Genomic DNA, 22,280 nt, shown 5'->3' with positions numbered 1-22,280 from the left:
TCTTTCGGTGGTCCGGGCCTATAGTAGAGCAGAAAGAATCAATATAATAATATAAATAACTATTAAGAGTCTATTGTAGACTGCCCCCGCCGCTACCGAACGGCCGCGCGAAACGCCCGCACGCCCGCCTACCTGCCGTAGCGCACGCTCCGCGAATCCCGCGTGCCCGCCGTCGCGAATCCCGCCGGTACGAACTCCCGCCGCCCGCCGCAAACCGCCCGTGCGAAGCGCCCCCTTTTCCCCGACCTCGGCGCTATGATTGTCGCCCCTGCGGCCGCCCCCACCGTCGCGCACCCAGCGCCGCGCCCGGGATACCCGGAATCCACGACCACTGCCCCTGCTCGCGCCGCTCCCAGCGTCGACCGTTCTTGGTGCTCGACCTCGCCTCTGTGTTGGACTACGCCTCGCCACCATCCATGGCCGGCGCCCCTGCTTGTCGTGCGGTCCCCGCCCCGACAGTTGCCGTATGGACGCCCCATTCGTGATGCCCCCTATCAGTTTTAGAGGTAGTGTTTATTTGTAGCGAGACGGGGATCAAGATCGAGGGGTGAACTGAAGCTGACTACGTACGTGCTGGTTGATTATCTTGGTTCTCGATTTGTGCATGCGTAGGTGGCGAGGAGCGGACCCCGGATCCAAAGCCCCGGTGGAACCCCAGGCCGGAGCAGATCCAGATTCTGGAGGCCATCTTCAACTACGGCTTCTGCGGCGGTGCCCCTTGCTGCGTCACCGGGAACCGCTGCGAGCGTGGAGACCGCTGGGCTCACAGCTTTGCATGCAAGTCCGTACATTTTTTTCCTCAATACATTATTATTGTATCACCATATGCTTGGATTGTGTTCGTATGGATTGGGGCTCCATTTAAGCAGCTACCTGCCATCACTAGGTCCAGAAATTTTTGGCAGAGTTCCAGCTCTCCGCTGGTAGAAATAATAGGATAAATTTCTGCTCCCATTGTTTCTTTGGCGACAGATTCTTTCGAGCATCCGGTGGAGGCTTAAAAGTGCAGTGCTCTCTATGGCCTCCGGCGCAAATGCAGTGGAATCATGCGACACAAGGTCAATCGTGTGAGGAATTGGTCCCCAACCGGCATCCCACAAGTTAAACAGAGAAGGGGATTCTTTGGGTTTTGGTTCAGAACTCCCGTGTAGATGATTTCCCAGTTATTACGGGTTTCTGTCCATATTTCGGTTAGTGATTATGAATTTCATCTAAAGCATGGTTCTTGTCACAAAGTTTATGCATAATCGCAAAAGAAAAAATCAGTATTATTAATTAGTATCATATTTGGGTGGAGTTAATTAGTATCATACGAACTCTAGCCACCATTCTGATTAATTGGTGTATGTTAGTTGCAAGCACGCCACTTTCTCTCTTATCACTATTATTAATGATTGTAGTTGCACTCGTCCTCCATTTAAGCAGCTACCTGCCATCACTAGGTCCAGAAATTTTTGGCAGAGTTCCAGCTCCAAGAATTTTTGGAGCTTGGTCATCACTAGGTCCAAAAAATTCCTGGAGCTAAAACTGTGGGCAGATTGAGGGTATTTGACATCATAAAAACTCTAAATTCTGCATGGATCTCAGACCTGTAGCTCTTCCATAAACACTAATACCTCCACAACTTTGTATTGCTCTGTATGACTGTATCCAGGATTGGAAAAAGGTTACCTCATCAGTGAGCCTTGGTTGAATAAGGTTCTTCGCATAATGAATATATTTCTTCAAAAATTTGAGAGTTAGCCTGTCCTGCTTGGATTTCTTTCCTCTTCTTCTATCCTGACCATGGAGCATTCTATCATACTTGACAAAAATGGCTGCATTAGCATCACCATCATCTTCTTCAGCATATCCCTCTTTATCAAGAGACCTTGCTCCTACAGATTATGAGGTTTGTCTTTTATTAACCAAACGAAAAGAATTAAAGAACTGAAAACAAATATATATTGAATATATATTGGACTGTAAAACAGAAAAACTACCTCCATCGTCAGTGCAATATCTATGCATTCGTGCAACGTGTTCTGAGATTTGCCGGTCAATCTCAGGGTCCATTTGATCAAGAACAGTAAAAAGTAAATCAAAACAAGAAAGCAGTGAATCTGGAAGCCCGATATTCTTTGTTGGTGTCAATGAACGATCATACTGTCATAAAGCCAGGAATTGTTGTCAGAAATAGCAAACAATCAAGAGGTACTATGGAGCAAGTGAAAGACATGATAAGAGCTTAGCAGCTTACAGTTCCATATATTGGATTTGCTGCAGCAATTACACTACATCTTGCATTTAGTGAGGCATGTATTCCTGCCTTTGCAATGGTTACAGTTTTCTGTTCCATAACTTCATGAATAGCAACTCGATCTTGATCATTCATTTTATCAAATTCATCAATGAAGACAACACCACGATCAGCAAGAACAATGGCACCAGCTTCAAGCCATGGCATCAGCTTGAATTTTATCAAAAAAAACTGAGACGAAATCGTTGACAATTTGTAATAATTCGATTTTTAGATAGCACAATTTGAATGGACATGATTATATTTTGACTGCAACACTGTATTTTTAGATAGCACAATGTTGTGTATTTTTAGATAGCACAGTCTACGTGCTAGCTTGTTTAACTATTGCTGTTATGCGCCCATGTGGACAGCGTGAGCCCATGGATTTATACTGATTCATTAGTCGCTGGAGGTGTTTGCTTGTTTATGAGGGCCCTTGGATTGCTAATGTGGATTGGCCCATGGATTTTGAAAGGATCGGAGCGGATTAGGGTGAGAAGGTTTTAAAATCGATTCGGATTGAGCTACAACAAATTATTTTGGATTTAGGTAGGGCCGAGTCAGCTTCTAAGTCTTCTAGGATTGGAGTGGGGTTAGGGCTGGATTGTGACCCATTCTCAGGCCTACGTCGGGCGCGTGGGTTCCTAAGCTGCTTACTTGGCTTTGGTGTGGCCGCGCGGTGTGCTGTGGGCTGTGGCGTTGCCGTCTTGGGTTTCGTCGCTTGGCGAGCACGGATGAGGATCGAGGAACGCTCGAGGCAGGTGGGTCAGTCAGTCGTGCGACCAAATACATAAATTACCATGATATTATATCCCGTTGCAACGCACGGGTACTTATCTAGTAATAAATTAATAACCCAAGCGATTAGAGTACGAGACGTGCAGGCATCGAGCACGTGGGGGGCAGAGTGGCTGCGCTGCGGACGTCACCGGATGTTCACGTCGAGCCCGCCGCAACTCTCTGACGGCTGGAGACCAGAATTTGACCCGCTGACCCCAGACTGGCGAATGCCTTTGACTGGTTCACCGCGTATCAGCAGCTGGACCCTGCCACGTCATCCGCCTCGCCGGATCCAGCTTAGACTGACCGCAGCGGTCGACCCTACCGCTCCCCCTCCCTTCATGTCGGCTGTAGGGGGTACCCTATGGCCGCAGCGGTGCCCCCTACAACGCCCCCTACGTGTCGGTCCCCTTCTCTCTCCCCCCAGATCTAGCGTGTCACTGTTCATCACCCTAAACACTGTCTTGTGGGTCCACGAGTAATTGTTAGTAGATAAAAAATTGATAGTTGATATAGAAAATGATATTTTATAATGGTAGTGGGATATATGGGGAGTATTTAGGGGGAACCGCTGCGAGAGATGAAAAAATAGGGGGGAAAATAGGGGGAAAAGTGATATAGGGGGAAAATTTAGGGGTAACGGTTGCGGATAGCCTTATACGAGAAAGGCATATGGTGTAGAGATGGCAATAGGTACCCGCTACCCGAAACCCGGTAGGTTTTTGCTCTATTAGGATATGGGTTTAGATCAATTTCTCTACTCATGAGTTTGTTAATGGGTCCAAATAGAAACTCAATGGGTACGTGAACATGAGTTTGTTCTTACACCACCCATACCCGTAAATCCATGAGTTTTTAAAACCCGTCTTAAAATCATCATTCCTTATAAATATGTCTCATAATATTATTAATTGAATATGTTCTAATTGAAATAAACTTCATGTAATAAATTTTAAGCTAAAATTAGTTATCACTTGTTCCTTTTATCCTAGCCTATTAATGTATTGATTGTTATTTACATGATGAATTATTTTTTATGTTGATGTTGGTGGGTATGGGAAACCCGTTGGGTATCCGAAACCCACATGGATATGAGTTTGGACAAAATTTTATAGCCGTCATAAGTATCAGTTTTTTAGCGGACATATTTTTTCTTTGTGGATATGGGTTTGAGCAAGTAATACCCAACGAATTTTTACCTGTTGCCATCTCTAATATGGTGCCGTTTCAACTTTCAAATAGGTCTAAGTCCAAGTAGAAGAGCTGTTGCAGAAATCACAGATTGGATCACGGGGATGAGTCCGCACGCGTTGCTGTTCTTCGCACAACGATTACACAACAGTAACCAGCCCCACTGTATTTGAAATTGTTGATGGAACTAATAGCGGCGCCCCAAACTTCTCTACCAAACTTCGCTACCTAGACCTTTGTCATGAGGATGTCTCCGTTCAGGGCCGATTTTTCAGGAGTCCAATGCGAAATTTGATATGAAAGACCATCCATACATAAATATATATAATTATTTCGATATGAAGGACCATCCACACACAAATATATATAATTATACATATAATATCAAATATTTAACTTACAAAAATTATTATGTAATGTTTTATTGTTTATAAGATAAAAATGTAAAATATAGGCAAAACACGTACTTGTTATCTGATATCATTAAAAATATCTTATAACATTTTTTGATACAAAGTCATCGCTTATATCATTGAAATCAATCTCATCCAACAACTTTTTTCAATATATAGAATGTCAAACTATTTAACATCTTTTGAGTTATTGTTGACCATAAATAGTTCACAAAAATATTTCAATTTTAAAAAGCTTCTCTCTGCAGATGCAACCATCATATGTATAATAAATAATACTCTCTCTATATCACAATAGAATTCGTTTTGTTTCTTTAGTGGATTCATCATCGTCTAGTTGAATATAAACATAAAAATCAAGAGCTAAAACAAATACTATTTTGAAACGGATGGAGTATTCGATAAGTAATTGAGACGTGAGTTTAACAATCTAAATGAGACTGATCGATAGCGCATTGCTCTTTGTGTATTTGTGTCTAGAATAGATAAATTTAATAGGAAAAAGTGCTAGCGTCCAATGGCTAAGGGGGTCTCTGTTTTGGCGGCCCGGTGCGGCCACACCCTCCACACCCCCTCAGGGCCAGCCGTGTCTCTGTTAGATAGCGTAGAATAGAGGAGGTAGAACTGTTTGACACTGTGTTTGTAAAGTGAAGTTTAAAATATGAGAGCTGTGATAGGGATCTGCTGGAGATGGCACGAGGAGCACTCGGATTTAACAAATTTTATCATTTCGTTTATTTAACAGCTAGTTTCAGGTTTTCGTTAAAAAAACAGATAAGGTCTTGGTTAGATGCTCTGTAATTTTATGCGCCTGACCCTTGGAAGGCAAATGGTTTCAACACTACTATAAAATGGTTGTTTAAACATAAACCCTAAACATATAGAGACAGCACAAGAAGCTTTATCATCGACTTGGAACTTGAAACTGAAATGGACCACGAAGAAATTCCAAATCAATGGGTTAATTTTGCTAGGTGTTAGAATTATTGGGCCTAGCCCATTTTAATTTCAAAACCATTATCTCACCATTTATGAATACAATACGTATATGGCAACATTGAGATTTACGTGGAAATATTTTGCCCCACATGATAATTAACGTAGAAATAACTCAACTTGAATAGTTGAGTCATCTCCATGATAAGTTTTTTCTCATCTGTTGTCTTTGGCAATAACGAGGCAGGGCTAAACGTCGCGCATATTTAGACTGTCCGCTTTATATACATGTTTGTTGTCATGGTTATGCTTTTATTTTTGGATTATTTGTTTTTGGATTAAATTAAAAACATCTGTCTAATTTTTCTAACACTAGGACATCTGGAAGTTAATAATAGGAGAAATCACATTATGGAGACAGCCAAGCAGGGTGAGAATGGGAAGGAGCGCTGAAGCAGAGAAGCGAACTGGAAAAGATAGATAGGACTGGCGTCCATCCACGACTTGCAAGCCTTACACGTGCAAGGGCGCCGGTATGGCATCAACAACATATGCACCTGGTTGTGGTTATGAAGTCGTAGAATCCATAAGTGAGCGTTGAGGAAGAGCACACAAAGCTTGGCATGGAGTCCAGCGGTGATATAGTTTCCATGTTCCGCCCTGGAACCATGGTTGGCATTGGCACTTGGGCTGCAACTTCGATGGAGAAGAAGTCCTCGCTGCCCATCAAGCCCACGGCGCCAATATCACAACTGTCGTAGGCTTCTCTCACTGATGACACGTAGGAGAAACAAAGAGAAATTTGGCAAAACGTGTCACTCTACGTTGTCGCTTCTCGTGTTAGTTCGAAAAGAGAGTCGCTCAAGCTGTGTTGTTCGTCGAAATAGGTCACGGATTGTTTGGCGGATCTGACAGGTGGGCCCATAGCCTCGTTGTGCCGTTTATGCCCTTACGGTCTCACCGACTCCGTCTCTCTGGCATAGAAGAACTCCATCTCCCGTCAAAATAGGCCACCTTTCCCCTTCCCTCTGTCACGGCATCGGCGATAACCCTCTCTCCCTTCCGTCGCCGTGGATTTCAACGTTTGCCGCCACCACCGACGACGGAAACGACAATGTCTCCCACTCCCCTTTGCAGGTCAGTCGTCCACGACTCCTTCGTCGCCATGGTTAGGCATTTCATTTATGTATGCTTGTGCCCAGTGTAATTTAGGGTTTAGGGTACACATTCGTACCTGATGGATTGTGTAACACACTGCTTTTCCTGGATGTTTTACCACTTTGTGCTTTGTGCTGGCTGTGAAATCCTGTGATTAGCTTTTAGAAATTTCATAACAAGATACAGAGGAATGTATGCTTCTCATGATTGTGTTATGTGAAATCCTGTCATAAAAGTAGTGTGTTTAGCTTCAGTTTGGTGTCCACCTTGATTTGCTTGTCCACCTTGATTTGCTTGTCCACCTTGATTTTTCCTACCAACAACGCTGATTCTATTTAGTTCAAATGTCTATTTATTTGCAATAGTATTATGGATGCAGGGATGTCGAAGAGCACTGAAATCGCCGACAAGGCAACCATCTTGATGCAGGATCATGCCAAGCATATCTTTCGTATTTGCAAGGAGAAGTTACCCTTTGGTAAGGGGTTGACTACAATTGAGGTTAAGGAACTTCGGGAAGCACTTGAATTCGCTGCCAAAGGATTGGACCAGGACTCCCTTTTTGCCAAGAGGATTTGGATGCTACTGTTAAGGAGGAATATTTGGAGCACGACGAGATGGTGGCTTTAGAGAGGATTGAAAGCCCACTACCTTCTCCTAGTTCAGACTGCTTCCTATCCCTTGAAGAGCACATTGAGAAGTTTGGGCGTCGATTACAACTCAGACCAGATGCCTAGCTACTCCGACTAGGTTGTAGTCCATGATATTTGGGACAATGTGAACGAGATATATGGTGTAATGGTTTGTGTCAATGTGAACTGAATGTATGATGTAATGGTATGTCTTTTTAGTCTATGTAAACTGAACCTAATGGTTTGTGAGACTTTCAGTCTGATTATGGTATGCAAATTTCAGTCATGTCTGTCTGTGGCACTTTTAGACTGTTTTTGTCTGCAAATTCCAATTTTATAGTGTTTGTGACTGGTGGTGTTTGCAGAAAAAACAACATATAGCCTGCAAGCTGGTGCAGCCTGTTTCCAATACAAGTAACAACCAGCTCCCAAACAAAAAAGAGTAGAAATAAAACAATGTTGTTTACACAGTTGCATAGTGTGTTCACTATTGCAGAAACAAGTAACAACTAGTTCACAGAACATATTGTTTCACAATAACACAACAATCACATAGTGTTTCACAGAACATATTCTATCACAATAACACAACAATCACATAGTGTTTCAAAGAACATATTGTTTTACACAACACAATAACATAGTGTTTCAGCTTCACATAACACATTCTCGTTCACATATCAGGTGCCCATGCCTTCCTTTTTTGGTGTGAGCTTCTTTTTAAGCATTTGAGGACCAGTGCCAGGTCCACCTCCTCCACTTGCTTCTGCAATAATTGGATGGCATGATGGAGTAGCTACAACACTTGGCGCAACAAGTTGCGTAGGTACAATACTGGACATTCCTAGCTGTAAAGAGGTCTTCCATCTGTGCCAGCTCCACCTTCTCCACTTGGCACTACACCTTGTGTTCCTAAAACACTGGATGCTCCCACCTGCACCTGTATTTAATTCCTCACAAGTTGTTGCCACACTTGAAGATTGGACGCCACTAACTCACACAAGTACAAGGCGACTACAAAATATAAGTTTAATTAGTAATTAGTGAAACAGAAATGTGCCCTTGGACCATTTCTATTTTGTTTTGATGATTAAATATTTAACACATTGTATTGGACTAACATCTTGATGTATGAGCATAAGCACAGGTATTTGAAAGGCAAATTGAGAAACATGGGAAAAGTGAATATTTGTGTATATTGCAAATCCTATTGTATGGAAGGAACAAAGGTATGATTCTAGCACTTAGTAAATTGTTGAGTTACTAACTATGTTTATCAAATTGCTAGCAAACTTCTCAAATCGAACCATTTTCAGAGAAATGGTGTTTGACTAAGTGTAGCCAAACTTGTGCCAGTTTGGGAGCACCAGACAATGTCCGGTGTCCAGACTATTTAGTGGTCGTACTGGCCGCTCTAGGGAAAAGTGGCAAGTGCGCTGGATAAATTCACCGGACAGTACGGTGTGCACCGGACAGTCCGGTGAGCCAGGAGGCCAGCAACTCTGCCCACACCAACGGTCGGCGTGCAATCAACGACAGCCACGTGGTGGCCACGTCTGCTAGGCCAATGGTCGAGAGGCACCACTGGGACAGTCCGATGTGCTAGGCGACCGAAGGCTCCAACGGCTGAATCAACGGTCAGCTCGGCCGAAGATGGAAAGAAATCGGCTACTGTGCAGTGTCTGGTGTGCATCGGACAATCTTGTGCACCCGCGGACAGAAGGCAACCAGAGCCTTCCAAATGGAGTTCCAACGTGTCGGGGACCATAATTAGGGGTACCCCCAAGACTCCTAATCTCAACTGGTAACCCCCATCAGCACAAAACTGCAAAGGCCTGATGGGTGCGATTAAGTCAAGGCTCAGTCCACTCAAGGGACACGATCTCGCCTCGCCCGAGCCCAGCCTCGGGCAAGGGCAGCCGACCCCGGAGGATTCACGTCTCGCCCGAGGGCCCCCCTCAAGCAACGGACACACCTTTGGCTCGCCCGAGGCCCAGTATTCGCAGAGAAGCAACCTTGGCCAGATCGCCACGCCAACCGACCATATCGCAGGAGCATTTAATGCAAGGATGGCCTGACACCTTATCCTGACGCGCGCTCTTCAGTCGACAGAGCCAAAGTGACCGCAGTCACTTCGCCGCTCCACTGACCGACCTGACAAGAAGACAGCGCCGCCTGCGTCGCTCCGACTGCTGTGCCACTCGACAGAGTGAGGCTGACAACAGCCAAGTCCGGCCTCGGGCGCTATAGGAAGCTCCGCCTCACCCAACCCCAGGGCTCGGCCCCCGTCTCGGCCTCGGAAGATGGACTTCGCCTCGCCCGACCCCATGGCTCGGACTCAGCCTCGACCTCGGACGATGGGCTCTACCTCGCCCGACCCCAGGGCTCGGACTCAGCCTTGGCTCCGGAAGACGACGAACTCCGCCTCGCCCGAGCCTAGGGCTCGGACTCAGCCTCGGCTCTGGAAGACGACAAACTCCGCCTCGCCCGAGCCCAGGGCTCGGACTCAGCCTTGGCCTCGGACGACGATCTCCGCCTCGCCCGACCCGGGGCTCGGACTCGACCTCGACCTTGGAAGACAGACTCGACCTCAACCTCGGAGGATCCTCCGCCTCGCCCGACCCAGGGCTCGGACCGACCACGTCACAAGGGGGGCCATCATTACCCTACCCCTAACTAGCTCAGGCTACGGGGAACAAGACCGGCGTCCCATCTGGCTCGCCCCGGTAAACAAATAATGATGGCGCCCCGCGTGCTCCATGATGACGGCGGTTCTCAGCCCCTTACGGAAGCAAGGAGACATCAGCAAGGACTCGACAGCCCCGACAGCTGTCCTTTCGCAAGGCTCCAGCGCTCCTCCGACGGCCACGACATCACATGAACAGGGTGCCAAAACCTCTCCGGCTGCCACGACGACATGTACTTAGGGCTCTAGCTCCTCTCTGCTAGACACGTTAGCACACTGCTACATCCCCCATTGTACACCTGGGCCCTCTCCTTATGCCTATAAAAGGAAGGTCCAGGGCTCTCGTACGGGAAGGTTGGCCGCGCGGGAGAATGGGCCGGCGCGTAAGTCTCTCGCTCTCTCCCACGCGGACGCTTGTAACCCCCTACTGCAAGCGCACCCGACCTGGGCGCAGGACAACATGAAGGCCGCGGGTTTCCCCTTTTGCCTGTCTCCTTTTCCCCCTTCGTGTTCCGTCTCGCGCCGACCCATCTGGGCTAGGGCACGCGGCGACAATTTACTCGTCGGTCCAGGGACCCCCCGGGGTCGAAACGCCGATAGTTGGCGCGCCAGGTAGGGGCCTGCTGCGTGTTGACGAACAGCTTCCCGTCAAGATCCAGATGGGTAGTCTCCAGCAACCTTTCCAACCTGGGACGATTCTCTGTTTCGGGAGTCTTGAGTTCATGTCCCTCGACGGCGGCTACGACATGATACTCCTTCCTCCGCCGCGCGACAGCGACAATGGCGGCCGACGGCCCGCCCGCCGGCGGCGGAATCAACGACATCTTCCCCACGTGGCGGAAGAACAACATTCGGGTATGTCCCGTCACCTCCCCCGCCGACGGAGGAGGAGGCGGGGCAACTACGGCCAAGCAGGAGGCGGCACCTCGTCGGCTGTCGAGCGAGTCGACGGCACCGGCGCCCCCAACGGGGGACACGTCGGGCGACGACCTCGCGTCTGAGACGAAGACGAGCGTCGTTTCCCCGCGACACGCCAACTCCAAGCGGACGAACGACGCCAGCACGCTCGCAAGGGACTTGCTGGGCGTCACCCTTGTACCTGAGACGACGGTGCAGTCCGCCCTTGACGAGACTTCGTCACCACCCGTCGATCAGGAGGTACCGACCGATTCCCATCTCGTGCCTTTTAGATCCAGCTGCGACCCACCGAGCGACACCGCTTTGGTGGACGCTTTTATAAAGGCATGTTCAAACCCTCCGGGGTATCATATGCGGTCACCCTGGGACCGGCTGACGACCGTCTCGACCTACGGACCCTCGGGTTCCGAGGAAGATGACGAGCCCGACTTTTGTTGGGATTTCTTCGGGCTCGATAACCCCAGTGCCATGTGGGACTTCATGACCGCATGCGACTACTGCCTCTCCGATTGTTCCGATGGTAGCCGCAGCTTCGGCGACGAGGACTGCAGCCCTAGTCGTGAATGTTTCCACGTCGATCTAGGGGGTCTCGGAGAAAGCAACCATCTTGGTATGCCGGAAAACGGCGACCCCCTAGGCCTGCGCCTCGCGTTGACATCCTTCGGGAGCTAGTTGTGGTCCCAGTCCCTGCGGGGGGTTAGGACGCACAGCTCGAGCAAATCCGCGAGGTGCAGGCCAGGCTCGACGAGGGAGCAGGAACACTTGAGCAGTTCCGACTGAACATCGGACAGGAATGGGCAGACCAAGCGCCGACCGAAGAAGCGCGTCATCTACCCCAGAGCATCCAGCACCGCATTGCCGACGACGTCAGGGCAAGGCCGCCACCGGCTTCCAGTGGGGTCGGCCAGAACCTGGCTGCGGCAGCAATACTACTCCGCGCGATGCCGGAACCATCGACCACCGAAGGGCGGCGTATCCAGGAAGAGCTCAAGAATCTCCTGGAGGATACCGCGATCCGACGTGTCGAAAGCTCTGCCTCCCAAAGGTAGGGGTACCCCTCGGAGCATCGCGCCGCGACTTCCCGATTCAGGCGGGAAGCCTCGGTCCACACCGGGCGCATGCGCAACACAGCGCCTGCGGCCCCGGGTCGCCTCGGCAACGAGCACCACCACCACAACCGTCGAGCCCACCTCGACGAGAGGGTGCGCCGAGGCTACCATCCCAGGCGTGGGGGACGCTACGACAGCGGGGAGGATCAGAGTCCCTCGCCCGAGCCACCCGGTCCGCAGGCTTTCAGCCGGGCCATATGACGGGCGCCGTTCTCGACCCGGTTCTGAACCCCGACTACCATCACAAAGTACTCGGGGGAGACTGAGAGCACCTAGAGGGGGGGGGGGGGGTGAATAGGTGATCCTGTGAAACTTAAACTTATAGCTACAAAAACTTGTTAAGTGTTAGCACAATAATCGCCAAGTGGCTAGAGATGAGTCTCAACAAAACACAATACCACAAGAGATCAAACACAGAGATGACACAGTGGTTTATCCCGTGGTTCGGCCAAGACCAACGCTTGCCTACTACACGTTGTGGCGTCCCAACGGACGAGGGTTGCAATCAACCCCTCTCAAGCTGTCCAAAGACCAACTTGAATACCACGGTGTTTTGCTTTGCCTTTCAATATCCCGTTTGCGAGGAATCTCCACAACTTGGAGTCTCTCGCCCTTACACTTGAAGTTCACAAAGAAGCACGGAGTAAGGGAGGGAAGCAACACACACAAATCCACAGCAAAATGCGCACACAAACGGCCAAGAATCGAGCTCAAAGGTCTATCTCAAAGTTCTCACTAGAACGGAGCTCGAATCACTGAGAATGACAAACGAATGCGCAAAGACTGAGTGTGGATGATCAAGAATGCTCTAAGGTTGCTTGGTGTTCTCCTCCATGCGCCTAGGGGTCCCTTTTATAGCCCCAAGGCAGCTAGGAACCGTTGAGATCAAATCTGGAAGGCCATTCTTGCCTTCTGTCGCCTGGCGCACCGGACAGTCCGGTGCCCGATTTCTTTCCTTAAATGGCGCAGCCGACCGTTGGCCACCAGAGAGCCGTTGGCGCACCGGACATGTCCGGTGCACACCGGACAGTCCGGTGCCCCCTTCTAGCCGTTGGCTCGGCCACGTGTCCCGCGCAGATCGCGCGGCCGACCTTTGGCCCGGCCGACCGTTGGCTCACCGGACAGTCCGGTGCACACCGGACAGTCCGATGAATTATAGCCGTACGTCGCCGGTAACTTCCCGAGAGCGGCCAGTTCGCCCGAGTCAGTCTGGCGCACCGGACACTGTCCGGTGCACCACCGGACAGTCCGGTGCTCCAGACCGAACAACCTTTTGGCTGTACACAGCCAACTTTTCTCTGACTCGATTTCTCCTGTTTCAAGCACTTAGGCACAATACATTAGTCTTCAAAACAATGTACTAAGGCTTAGAAACATACCTTTACTCTTGATTTGCACTTTGTCCATCCATGGGTATAGATTCACATTTAAGCACTTGTGTTGGCACTCAATCACCAAAATACTTAGAAATGGCCCAAGGGCACATTTCCCTTTCAATCTCCCCCTTTTTGGTGATTTATGCCAACACAACATAAAGCAACTAGAACAAGTGCAATATCACTTCAAATAAAACTCAAATTTATTTTGATTCAATTTTGGCATAAATGGATCATCCTTTGCCACCACTTGGTTTGTTTTTGCAAATCAAAACTCAAATTTCTATCTCTAAGTCAAACACACATGTTAAGTCATAAAGAGAGTCATTTCAGGAGTATTTGATTTAGGATTCCAAAAACTCCCCCTTTTTCCCATAATCAACATTTCTCCCCACAAGAAGCCAACTTTTGACAAGAGAGACAATAAAAGAGTTTTGACAAAACAAAAAACTCTATTCTACTATTTTCAAAATCTCTCAAGTGGTAGCTGATCCATTTATCACTTTGGCCTTTATTTTCTCCCCCTTTGGCATCAAGCACCAAAACGGGATCAATCTTGGCCCCTTTAACCCCATTGCCTCACCAAAATCTTCAATTAAGAGTAAATAGGCAATAAGAGTTAAAAGATGAACTTGGAAAAGTTACTCGTTTCATCAGAGTGCAGTGGAAGTCTTGCATGGTACAAGTCCACCTTTTCCCTTTTAATTCTCCTTCGAGACTAAAACAAGCAAACTCAAGCATATGGTTAGTCTCAAAGGGTCAAGTTGTAACACATCTCCCCCTAAAACTGTGCATCACTTTGCAACGGACTTGTGAGGTCCAGGGAGTGTTTGTACAACTTGAGCACCATACTAAACAACAAAATGCAAAAAGGAACATGATCAAAAGCATAAATACATGTATGCTACAATTCAATCCAAGTTCTGCGAATCTAAGACATTTAGCTCACTACGCAGCCTGCAAAAGGTCTTCTCATCTAGAGGCTTGGTAAAGATATCGGCTAGCTGGTTCTCGGTGCTAACATGAAACACTTCGATATCTCCCTTTTGCTGGTGGTCTCTCAAAAAGTGATGCCGGATGTCAATGTGCTTTGTGCGGCTGTGTTCAACAGGATTTTCCGCCATGCGGATAGCACTCTCATTGTCACATAGGAGTGGGACTTTGCTCAGATTGTAGCCAAAGTCCCTGAGGGTTTGCCTCATCCAAAGTAGTTGCGCGCAACACTGTCCTGCGGCAACGTACTCGGCCTCAGCGGTGGATAGGGCAACGGAGGTTTGTTTCTTAGAGTTCCATGACACCAGGGACCTTCCTAAGAATTGGCACGTCCCTGATGTACTCTTCCTATCGACCTTACATCCAGCATAGTCGGAATCTGAGTACCCAATCAAGTCAAAGTTAGACCCCTTTGGATACCAGATCCCGAAGCAAGGCGTAGCGACTAAATATCGAAGAATTCGCTTCACAGCCACTAAGTGACACTCCTTCGGATCAGATTGAAATCTAGCACACATGCATACACTAAGCATAATATCCGGTCTACTAGCACATAAATAAAGCAAAGAACCTATCATGGACCGGTATGCTTTTTGATCAACGGACTTACCTCCTTTGTTGAGGTCGGTGTGTCCGTCAGTTCCCATCGGCGTCTTTGCGGGCTTGGCGTCCTTCATCCCAAACCTCTTTAGCAAATCTTGTGTGTACTTCGTTTGGGAGATGAAGGTGCCGTCCTTGAGTTGCTTCACTTGAAACCCAAGGAAGTAGTTCAACTCGCCCATCATCGACATCTCGAATTTCTGCGTCATCACCCTGCTAAACTCTTCACAAGACTTTTGGTTAGTAGAACCAAATATTATGTCGTCGACATAAATTTGGCACACAAAAAGATCACCATCGCAAGTCTTAGTAAAAAGAGTTGGATCGGCTTTCCCAACCTTGAAAGCATTAGCAATTAAAAAGTCTCTAAGGCATTCATACCATGCTCTTGGGGCTTGCTTAAGTCCATAGAGCGCCTTAGAGAGCTTACACACGTGGTCGGGGTACCGTTCATCCTCGAAGCCAGGGGGTTGCTCCACGTACACCTCCTCCTTGATCGGCCCGTTGAGGAAAGCGCTCTTCACATCCATTTGGTACAACCTGAAAGAATGGTGAGCGGCATATGCTAGCAAGATACGAATTGATTCTAGCCTAGCCACAGGAGCAAACGTCTCCTCAAAGTCCAAACCTGCGACTTGGGCATAACCTTTTGCCACAAGTCGAGCCTTGTTCCTCGTCACCACCCCGTGCTCGTCCTGTTTGTTGCGGAACATCCACTTGGTTCCCACAACATTTTGCTCGGGACGAGGCACCAGTGTCCAAACTTCATTGCGCTTGAAGTTGTTGAGTTCCTCCTGCATGGCCAATACCCAATCCGGATCTAGCAAGGCCTCCTCTACCCTGAAAGGCTCAATAGAAGAGACAAAGGAGTAATGCTCACAAAAATTAACTAATCGAGATCGAGTAGTTACTCCCTTGCTAATGTCACCCAAAATTTGGTCGACGGGATGATCCCTTTGAATCACCGCTCGAACTTGGGTTGGAGGTGCCGGTTGCGCTTCTTCCTCCATCACGTGATCATCTTGTGCTCCCCCTTGATCACACGCCTCCTTTTGATGAACCTGTTCATCGTCTTGAGTTGGGGGATGCACCGTTGTTGAGGAAGAAGGTTGATCTCGTTCATCTTGTTCCTGTGGCCGCACTTCTCCAATCGCCATGGTTCGTATAGCGGCCGTCGGAACATCTTCTTCATCTATATCATCATAATCAACAACTTGCTCTCTTGGAGAGCCATTAGTCTCATCAAATACAACGTCGCTAGAGACTTCAACCAAACCCGATGATTTGTTGAAGACCCTATACGCCTTTGTATTTGAATCATAACCTAGTAAAAACCCTTCTACGGCTTTGGGAGCAAATTTGGAATTCCTACCCTTCTTCACTAGAATGTAGCATTTACTCCCAAAAACACGAAAATACGATACATTAGGTTTGTTACCGGTTAGCAGCTCATACGACGTCTTCTTGAGGAGGCGGTGAAGGTAGACCCTGTTGATGGCGTGGCAAGCAGTGTTCACGGCTTCCGACCAAAAGCACTCGGGGGTCTTGAACTCTCCAAGCATAGTCCTCGCCATATCTATGAGCGTCCTGTTCTTCCTCTCTACCACACCATTTTGCTGAGGTGTGTAGGGAGCAGAGAACTCGTGCTTGATCCCCTCCTCCTCAAGGAACTCCTCCACTTGAAGGTTCTTGAATTCGGACCCGTTGTCGCTCCTTATCTTCTTCACCTTGAGCTCAAACTCATTTTGAGCTCTCCTTAGGAAGCGCTTGAGGGTCCCTTGGGTTTCAGACTTATCTTGCAAAAAGAACACCCAAGTGAAGTGGGAAAAGTCATCAACAATAACTAGACCATACTTACTTCCTCCTATGCTCAGATAGGCGACAGGTCCGAAGAGGTCCATATGCAGCAGCTCCAGAGGTCTTGACGTGGTCATCACATTCTTGCTGTGATGTGCTCCTCCCACTTGTTTACCTGCTTGACACGCTGCACAAGGTCTATCTTTTTCGAAATGAACATTGGTTAGACCTATCACGTGTTCTCCCTTTAGAAGCTTGTGGAGGTTCTTCATCCCCACATGTGCTAAGCGGCGATGCCACAACCAGCCCATGCAAGTCTTAGCCATTAAGCATGCATCTAGACCGGCCTCTTCTTTTGCAAAATCAACTAAGTAAAGTTTGCCGTCTAGTACACCCTTAAAAGCTAGTGAACCATCACATCTTCTAAAGACAGACACATCTACATTTGTAAATAAACAATTATATCCCATATTACATAATTGACTAACAGATAGTAAATTATATCCAAGACTCTCAACTAAAAATACATTAGAGATAGAATGCTCATTTGAGATTGCAATTTTACCTAACCCTTTTACCTTGCCTTGATTCCCATCACCGAATATTATTGAATCTTGGGAATCTTTGTTCTTGACGTAGGAGGTGAACATTTTCTTCTCCCCCGTCATATGGTTTGTGCATCCGCTGTCGATAATCCAGCTTGAACCCCCGGATGCATAAACCTGCAAGGCAAATTTAGGCTTGGGTCTTAGGTACCCAACTCATGTTGGGTCCTACAAGGTTAGTGCAAATATCCTTAGGGACCCAAATGCAAGTTTTGTCTCCCTTGCATTTTGCCCCTAACTTCCTAGCAACTATTTTCCTATCCTTTCTACAAATAGCAAAGGAAGCATTTAAAGCATGATAAATTGTAGAAGGTTCATTAACTTTCCTAGGAACAACATTTCTCCTAGGCATATTATGAACAACATTTCTCCTACCAACATTTCTATCATGCACATAAGAAGAACTAGAAGCAAACATGGCATGAGAATCAAAGGCATCATATGCATTATAACTCCTATAAGCATTTCTAGATTGTCTCCTATCGTGATACATAAAGGCATGGTTCTTTTGCACACTACTAGCCATAGGGGCCTTCCCTTTCTCCTTGGCGGAGATGGGAGCCTTATGGCTTGTCAAGTCCTTGGCTTCCCTCTTGTAGCCAAGTCCATCCTTAATTGAGGGGTGTCTACCAATCGTGTAGGCATCCCTTGCAAATTTTAGCTTGTCAAATTCATTCTTGCTAGTCTTAAGTTGGTCATTAAGACTAGCCAATTCCTCATTTAATTTGGAAATTGAAACTAAATGATCACTACACGCATTAATGTCAAAGTCTTTACACCTATTGCAAGTTTCGACAATTTCTACACAAGACTTAGATTTACTAGCATTTAAATCATCATTAACACTTTTTAAAGTAGCAATGGTTTCATGACAAGAAGATAATTCACTAGAGAGCATTTCATTTCTTTTAATTTCTAGAGCAAGAGATTTTTGTGCACTAACAAATTTATCATGCTTCTCATATAAAAGATCCTCTTGTTTTTCTAGTAATCTATTCTTGTCATTTAAAGCATCAATCAACTCATTAATCTTATCAATTTTAGATCTATCTAATCCCTTGAATAAGCATGAGTAATCTATCTCATCATCATCACTAGACTCATCCTCACTTGAAGAAGCATAAGTACTAGTATCATGAGTGCTTTCTTTCTTCTCCCTTGCCATGAGGCAAGTGTGACGCTCGTTTGGGAAGAGGGATGACTTGTTGAAGGCAGTGGCGGCGAGTCCTTCATTGTCGGAGTCGGAGGAGGAGCAATCCGAATCCCATTCCTTGCCTAGATGTGCCTCGCCCTTTGCCTTATTGTATGCCTTCTTCTTCTCCCTCTTGCTCCCTTGTTCCTGGTCACTTTCATTATCGGGACAGTTAGCAATAAAATGACCAAGCTTACCGCATTTGAAGCATGAGCGCTTCCCCTTGGCTTTGGTCTTGCTTTGCTGTCCCTTGCGACCTTTAAGCGCCGTCTTGAATCTCTTGATGATGAGGGCCATCTCTTCATCATTAAGTCCAGCCGCCTCGATTTGTGCCACCTTGCTAGGTAGCGCCTCCTTGCTTCTTGTTGCCTTGAGAGCAAGGGGTTGCGGCTCGTTGATCGGACCATTCAAGGCGTCGTCCACGTACCTCGCCTCCTTGATCATCATTCGCCCGCTAACGAATTTTCCGAGGACTTCTTCGGGCGACATTTTGGTGTACCTGGGATTCTCACGAATATTATTCACCAAATGAGGATCAAGAACGGTAAAGGACCTTAGCATCAGTCGGACGACGTCGTGGTCCGTCCATCGCGTGCTTCCGTAGCTCCTTATTTTGTTGATAAGGGTCTTGAGCCGGTTGTATGTTTGAGTTGGCTCCTCGCCCCTTATCATCGCGAACCTTCCAAGCTCGCCCTCCACCAACTTTATTTTGGTGAGCAAGGTGACGTCGTTCCCCTCATGAGAGATCTTGAGGGTGTCCCAGATCTGCTTGGCATTGTCCAAGCCGCTCACCTTGTGATACTCGTCCCTGCACAAAGAGGCTAGCAACACAGTAGTAGCTTGTGCATTTTTATGAATCTGTTCATTAATAAACACAGGGCTATCCGAGCTATCAAATTTCATTCCACTTTCCACAATCTCCCAAATGCTTGGATGGAGAGAAAACAGGTGAGTACGCATTTTGTGGCTCCAAAATCCGTAGTCCTCTCCATCAAAGTGAGGGGGCTTGCCAAGTGGAATGGGGAGCAATTGAGCATTTGAGCTATGCAGAATGCGCGAACAATCGAAAGAAAAGTTTGAGTTAACCGTCTTTCGTCTGCCGTAGTCGTCGTTGTCCTTTTGGGAGGAGGAAGGTTCGTCGCTGTCGTAGTAGACAATTTCCTTGATGTGCCTTGTCTTCTTCTTCCTCCCGTCTTTTCTTTTGTGGCCCGAGCCTGAGTCGGTGGGCTTGTCATCATTTGGCTCATTGACGAAGGACTCCTTCTCCTTGTCGTTGATCACCATCCCCTTGCCCTTAGGATCCATCTCTTCGGGCGGTTAGTCCCTTTCTTGAAGAGAACGGCTCTGATACCAATTGAGAGCACCTAGAGGGGGGGGGGTGAATAGGTGATCCTGTGAAACTTAAACTTATAGCTACAAAAACTTGTTAAGTGTTAGCACAATAATCGCCAAGTGGCTAGAGATGAGTCTCAACAAAACACAATACCACAAGAGATCAAACACAGAGATGACACAGTGGTTTATCCCGTGGTTCGGCCAAGACCAACGCTTGCCTACTCCACGTTGTGGCGTCCCAACGAACGAGGGTTGCAATCAACCCCTCTCAAGCGGTCCAAAGACCAACTTGAATACCACAGTGTTTTGCTTTGCCTTTCAATATCCCGTTTGCGAGGAATCTCCACAACTTGGAGTCTCTCGCCCTTACACTTGAAGTTCACAAAGAAGCACGGAGTAAGGGAGGGAAGCAACACACACAAATCCACAGCAAAATGCGCACACACACGGCCAAGAATCGAGCTCAAAGGTCTATCTCAAAGTTCTCACTAGAACGGAGCTCGAATCACTGAGAATGACAAACGAATGCGCAAAGACTGAGTGTGGATGATCAAGAATGCTCTAAGGTTGCTTGGTGTTCTCCTCCATGCGCCTAGGGGTCCCTTTTATAGCCCCAAGGCAGCTAGGAGCCGTTGAGATCAAATCTGGAAGGCCATTCTTGCCTTCTGTCGCCTGGCGCACCGGACAGTCCGGTGCACACCGGACACTGTCCGGTGCCCGATTTCTTTCCTTAAATGGCACAGCCGACCGTTGGCCACCAGAGAGCCGTTGGCGCACCGGACAGTCCGGTGCCCCCTTCTAGCCGTTGGCTCGGCCACGTGTCCCACGTAGATCGCGCGGCCGACCGTTGGCTCACCGGACAGTCCGGTGAATTATAGCCGTACGTCGCCGGTAACTTCCCGAGAGCGGCCAGTTCGCCCGAGTCAGTCTGGCGCACCGGACACTGTCCGGTGCACCACCGGACAGTCCGGTGCTCCAGACCGAACAGCCTTTTGGCTGTACACAGCCAACTTTTCTCTGACTCGATTTCTCCTGTTTCAAGCACTTAGGCACAATACATTAGTCTTCAAAACAATGTACTAAGGCTTAGAAACATACCTTTACTCTTGATTTGCACTTTGTCCATCCATGGGTATAGATTCACATTTAAGCACTTGTGTTGGCACTCAATCACCAAAATACTTAGAAATGGCCCAAGGGCACATTTCCCTTTCAGAGACGAGGCCGGAACTGTGGCTCGTGGACTACCGACTGGCCTGCCAGCTAGGTGGAACGGACGATGACAACCTCATCATCCGCAACCTCCCCCTGTTCCTCTCCGACACCGCTCGAGCCTGGCTGGAGCATCTGCCTCTAGGGCAGATCTCCATTTGGGACGACCTGGTCCGAGCCTTCGCCGGCAACTTCCAGGGCACGTACGTGCGCCCTGGGAACTCCTGGGATCTCCGAAGCTGCCGCCAGCAGCCGGGGGAGTCTCTCTGGGACTACATCCGGCGATTCTCGAAGCAGCGCACCGAGCTGCCCAACGTCACCGATTCGGATGTCATCGGCGCGTTCCTCGCCGGCACCACCTGCCGCGACTTGGTGAGCAAGCTGGGTCGCAAGACCCCCACTAGGGCGAGCGAGCTGATGGACATCGCCACCAAGTTTGCCTCTGGCCACGAGGCGGTTGAGGCCATCTTCCGGAAGGACAAGCAGCCCCAGGGCCGCCAGCCGGAAGATGTCCCCGAGGCGTCCACTCAGCGCGGAACCAAGAAGAAAGGCAAGAAGAAGTCTCAAGCGAAACGCGATGCCGCCGACGCGGACCTTGTCGCCGCCGCTGAGTACAAGAACCCTCGGAAACCTCCCGGAGGTGCCAATCTCTTCGACAAGATGCTCAAGGAGCCGTGCCCCTATCATCAGGGGCCCGTCAAGCACACCCTTGAGGAGTGCGTCATGCTTCGGCGCCACTTTCACAAGGCCGGGCCACCTGCGGAAGGTGGCAGGGCCCACAACAACGACAAGAAGGAGGACCACAAGGCAGAGGAATTCCCCGAGGTCCACGACTGCTTCATGATCTACGGTGGGCAAGTGGCGAATGCCTCAGCTCGGCACCGCAAGCAAGAGCGTCGGGAGGTCTGCTCGGTAAAGGTGGCGGCGCCAGTCTACCTAGACTGGTCCGACAAGCCCATCACCTTCGACCAGGGCGACCACCCCGACCACGTGTCGAGCCCGGGGAAATATCCGCTCGTTGTCGACCCCATCATCGGCAACGTCAGGCTCACCAAGGTCCTCATGG

At 48.4% G+C, this 22,280-nt stretch overlaps 2 protein-coding genes and 1 long non-coding RNA gene across 3 annotated transcripts; 2 read left to right on the top strand and 1 right to left on the bottom strand.

Annotated features, from left to right (window-relative positions):
* Positions 1 to 162: 162 nt before the first annotated feature.
* LOC103650087 (uncharacterized) lies at positions 163 to 1,227 on the top strand. The gene is made up of 2 exons (XM_008675747.3): positions 163 to 506; positions 613 to 1,227. Exons 1-2 carry the CDS (start codon positions 467 to 469, stop codon positions 939 to 941), a joined length of 369 nt encoding a protein of 122 aa, XP_008673969.1. The 5' UTR covers positions 163 to 466; the 3' UTR covers positions 942 to 1,227.
* Positions 1,228 to 1,410: 183 nt separating this feature from the next.
* Positions 1,411 to 2,446, bottom strand: LOC103651937 (DNA replication licensing factor MCM3 homolog 1-like). The gene is made up of 3 exons (XM_008677601.4): positions 2,240 to 2,446; positions 1,983 to 2,145; positions 1,411 to 1,877 (listed from the first exon to the last, which is right to left on the bottom strand). Exons 1-3 carry the CDS (start codon positions 2,444 to 2,446, stop codon positions 1,555 to 1,557), a joined length of 693 nt encoding a protein of 230 aa, XP_008675823.3. The 3' UTR covers positions 1,411 to 1,554.
* Positions 2,447 to 6,596: 4,150 nt separating this feature from the next.
* On the top strand, positions 6,597 to 7,698 carry LOC118476658 (uncharacterized). The gene is made up of 2 exons (XR_004857133.1): positions 6,597 to 6,738; positions 7,139 to 7,698. It is a non-coding gene; the product is annotated as an uncharacterized lncRNA (long non-coding RNA).
* The last annotated feature ends 14,582 nt before the right edge of the window (positions 7,699 to 22,280 follow it).

Source organism: Zea mays, chromosome 3 (genome assembly GCF_902167145.1).
Source record: "Zea mays cultivar B73 chromosome 3, Zm-B73-REFERENCE-NAM-5.0, whole genome shotgun sequence".
Classification (NCBI taxonomy): Eukaryota; Viridiplantae; Streptophyta; class Magnoliopsida; order Poales; family Poaceae; genus Zea; species Zea mays.
The sequence above is the reverse complement of the archived record's forward strand: the minus strand, read 5'-3'. Positions and strand labels throughout refer to the sequence as shown.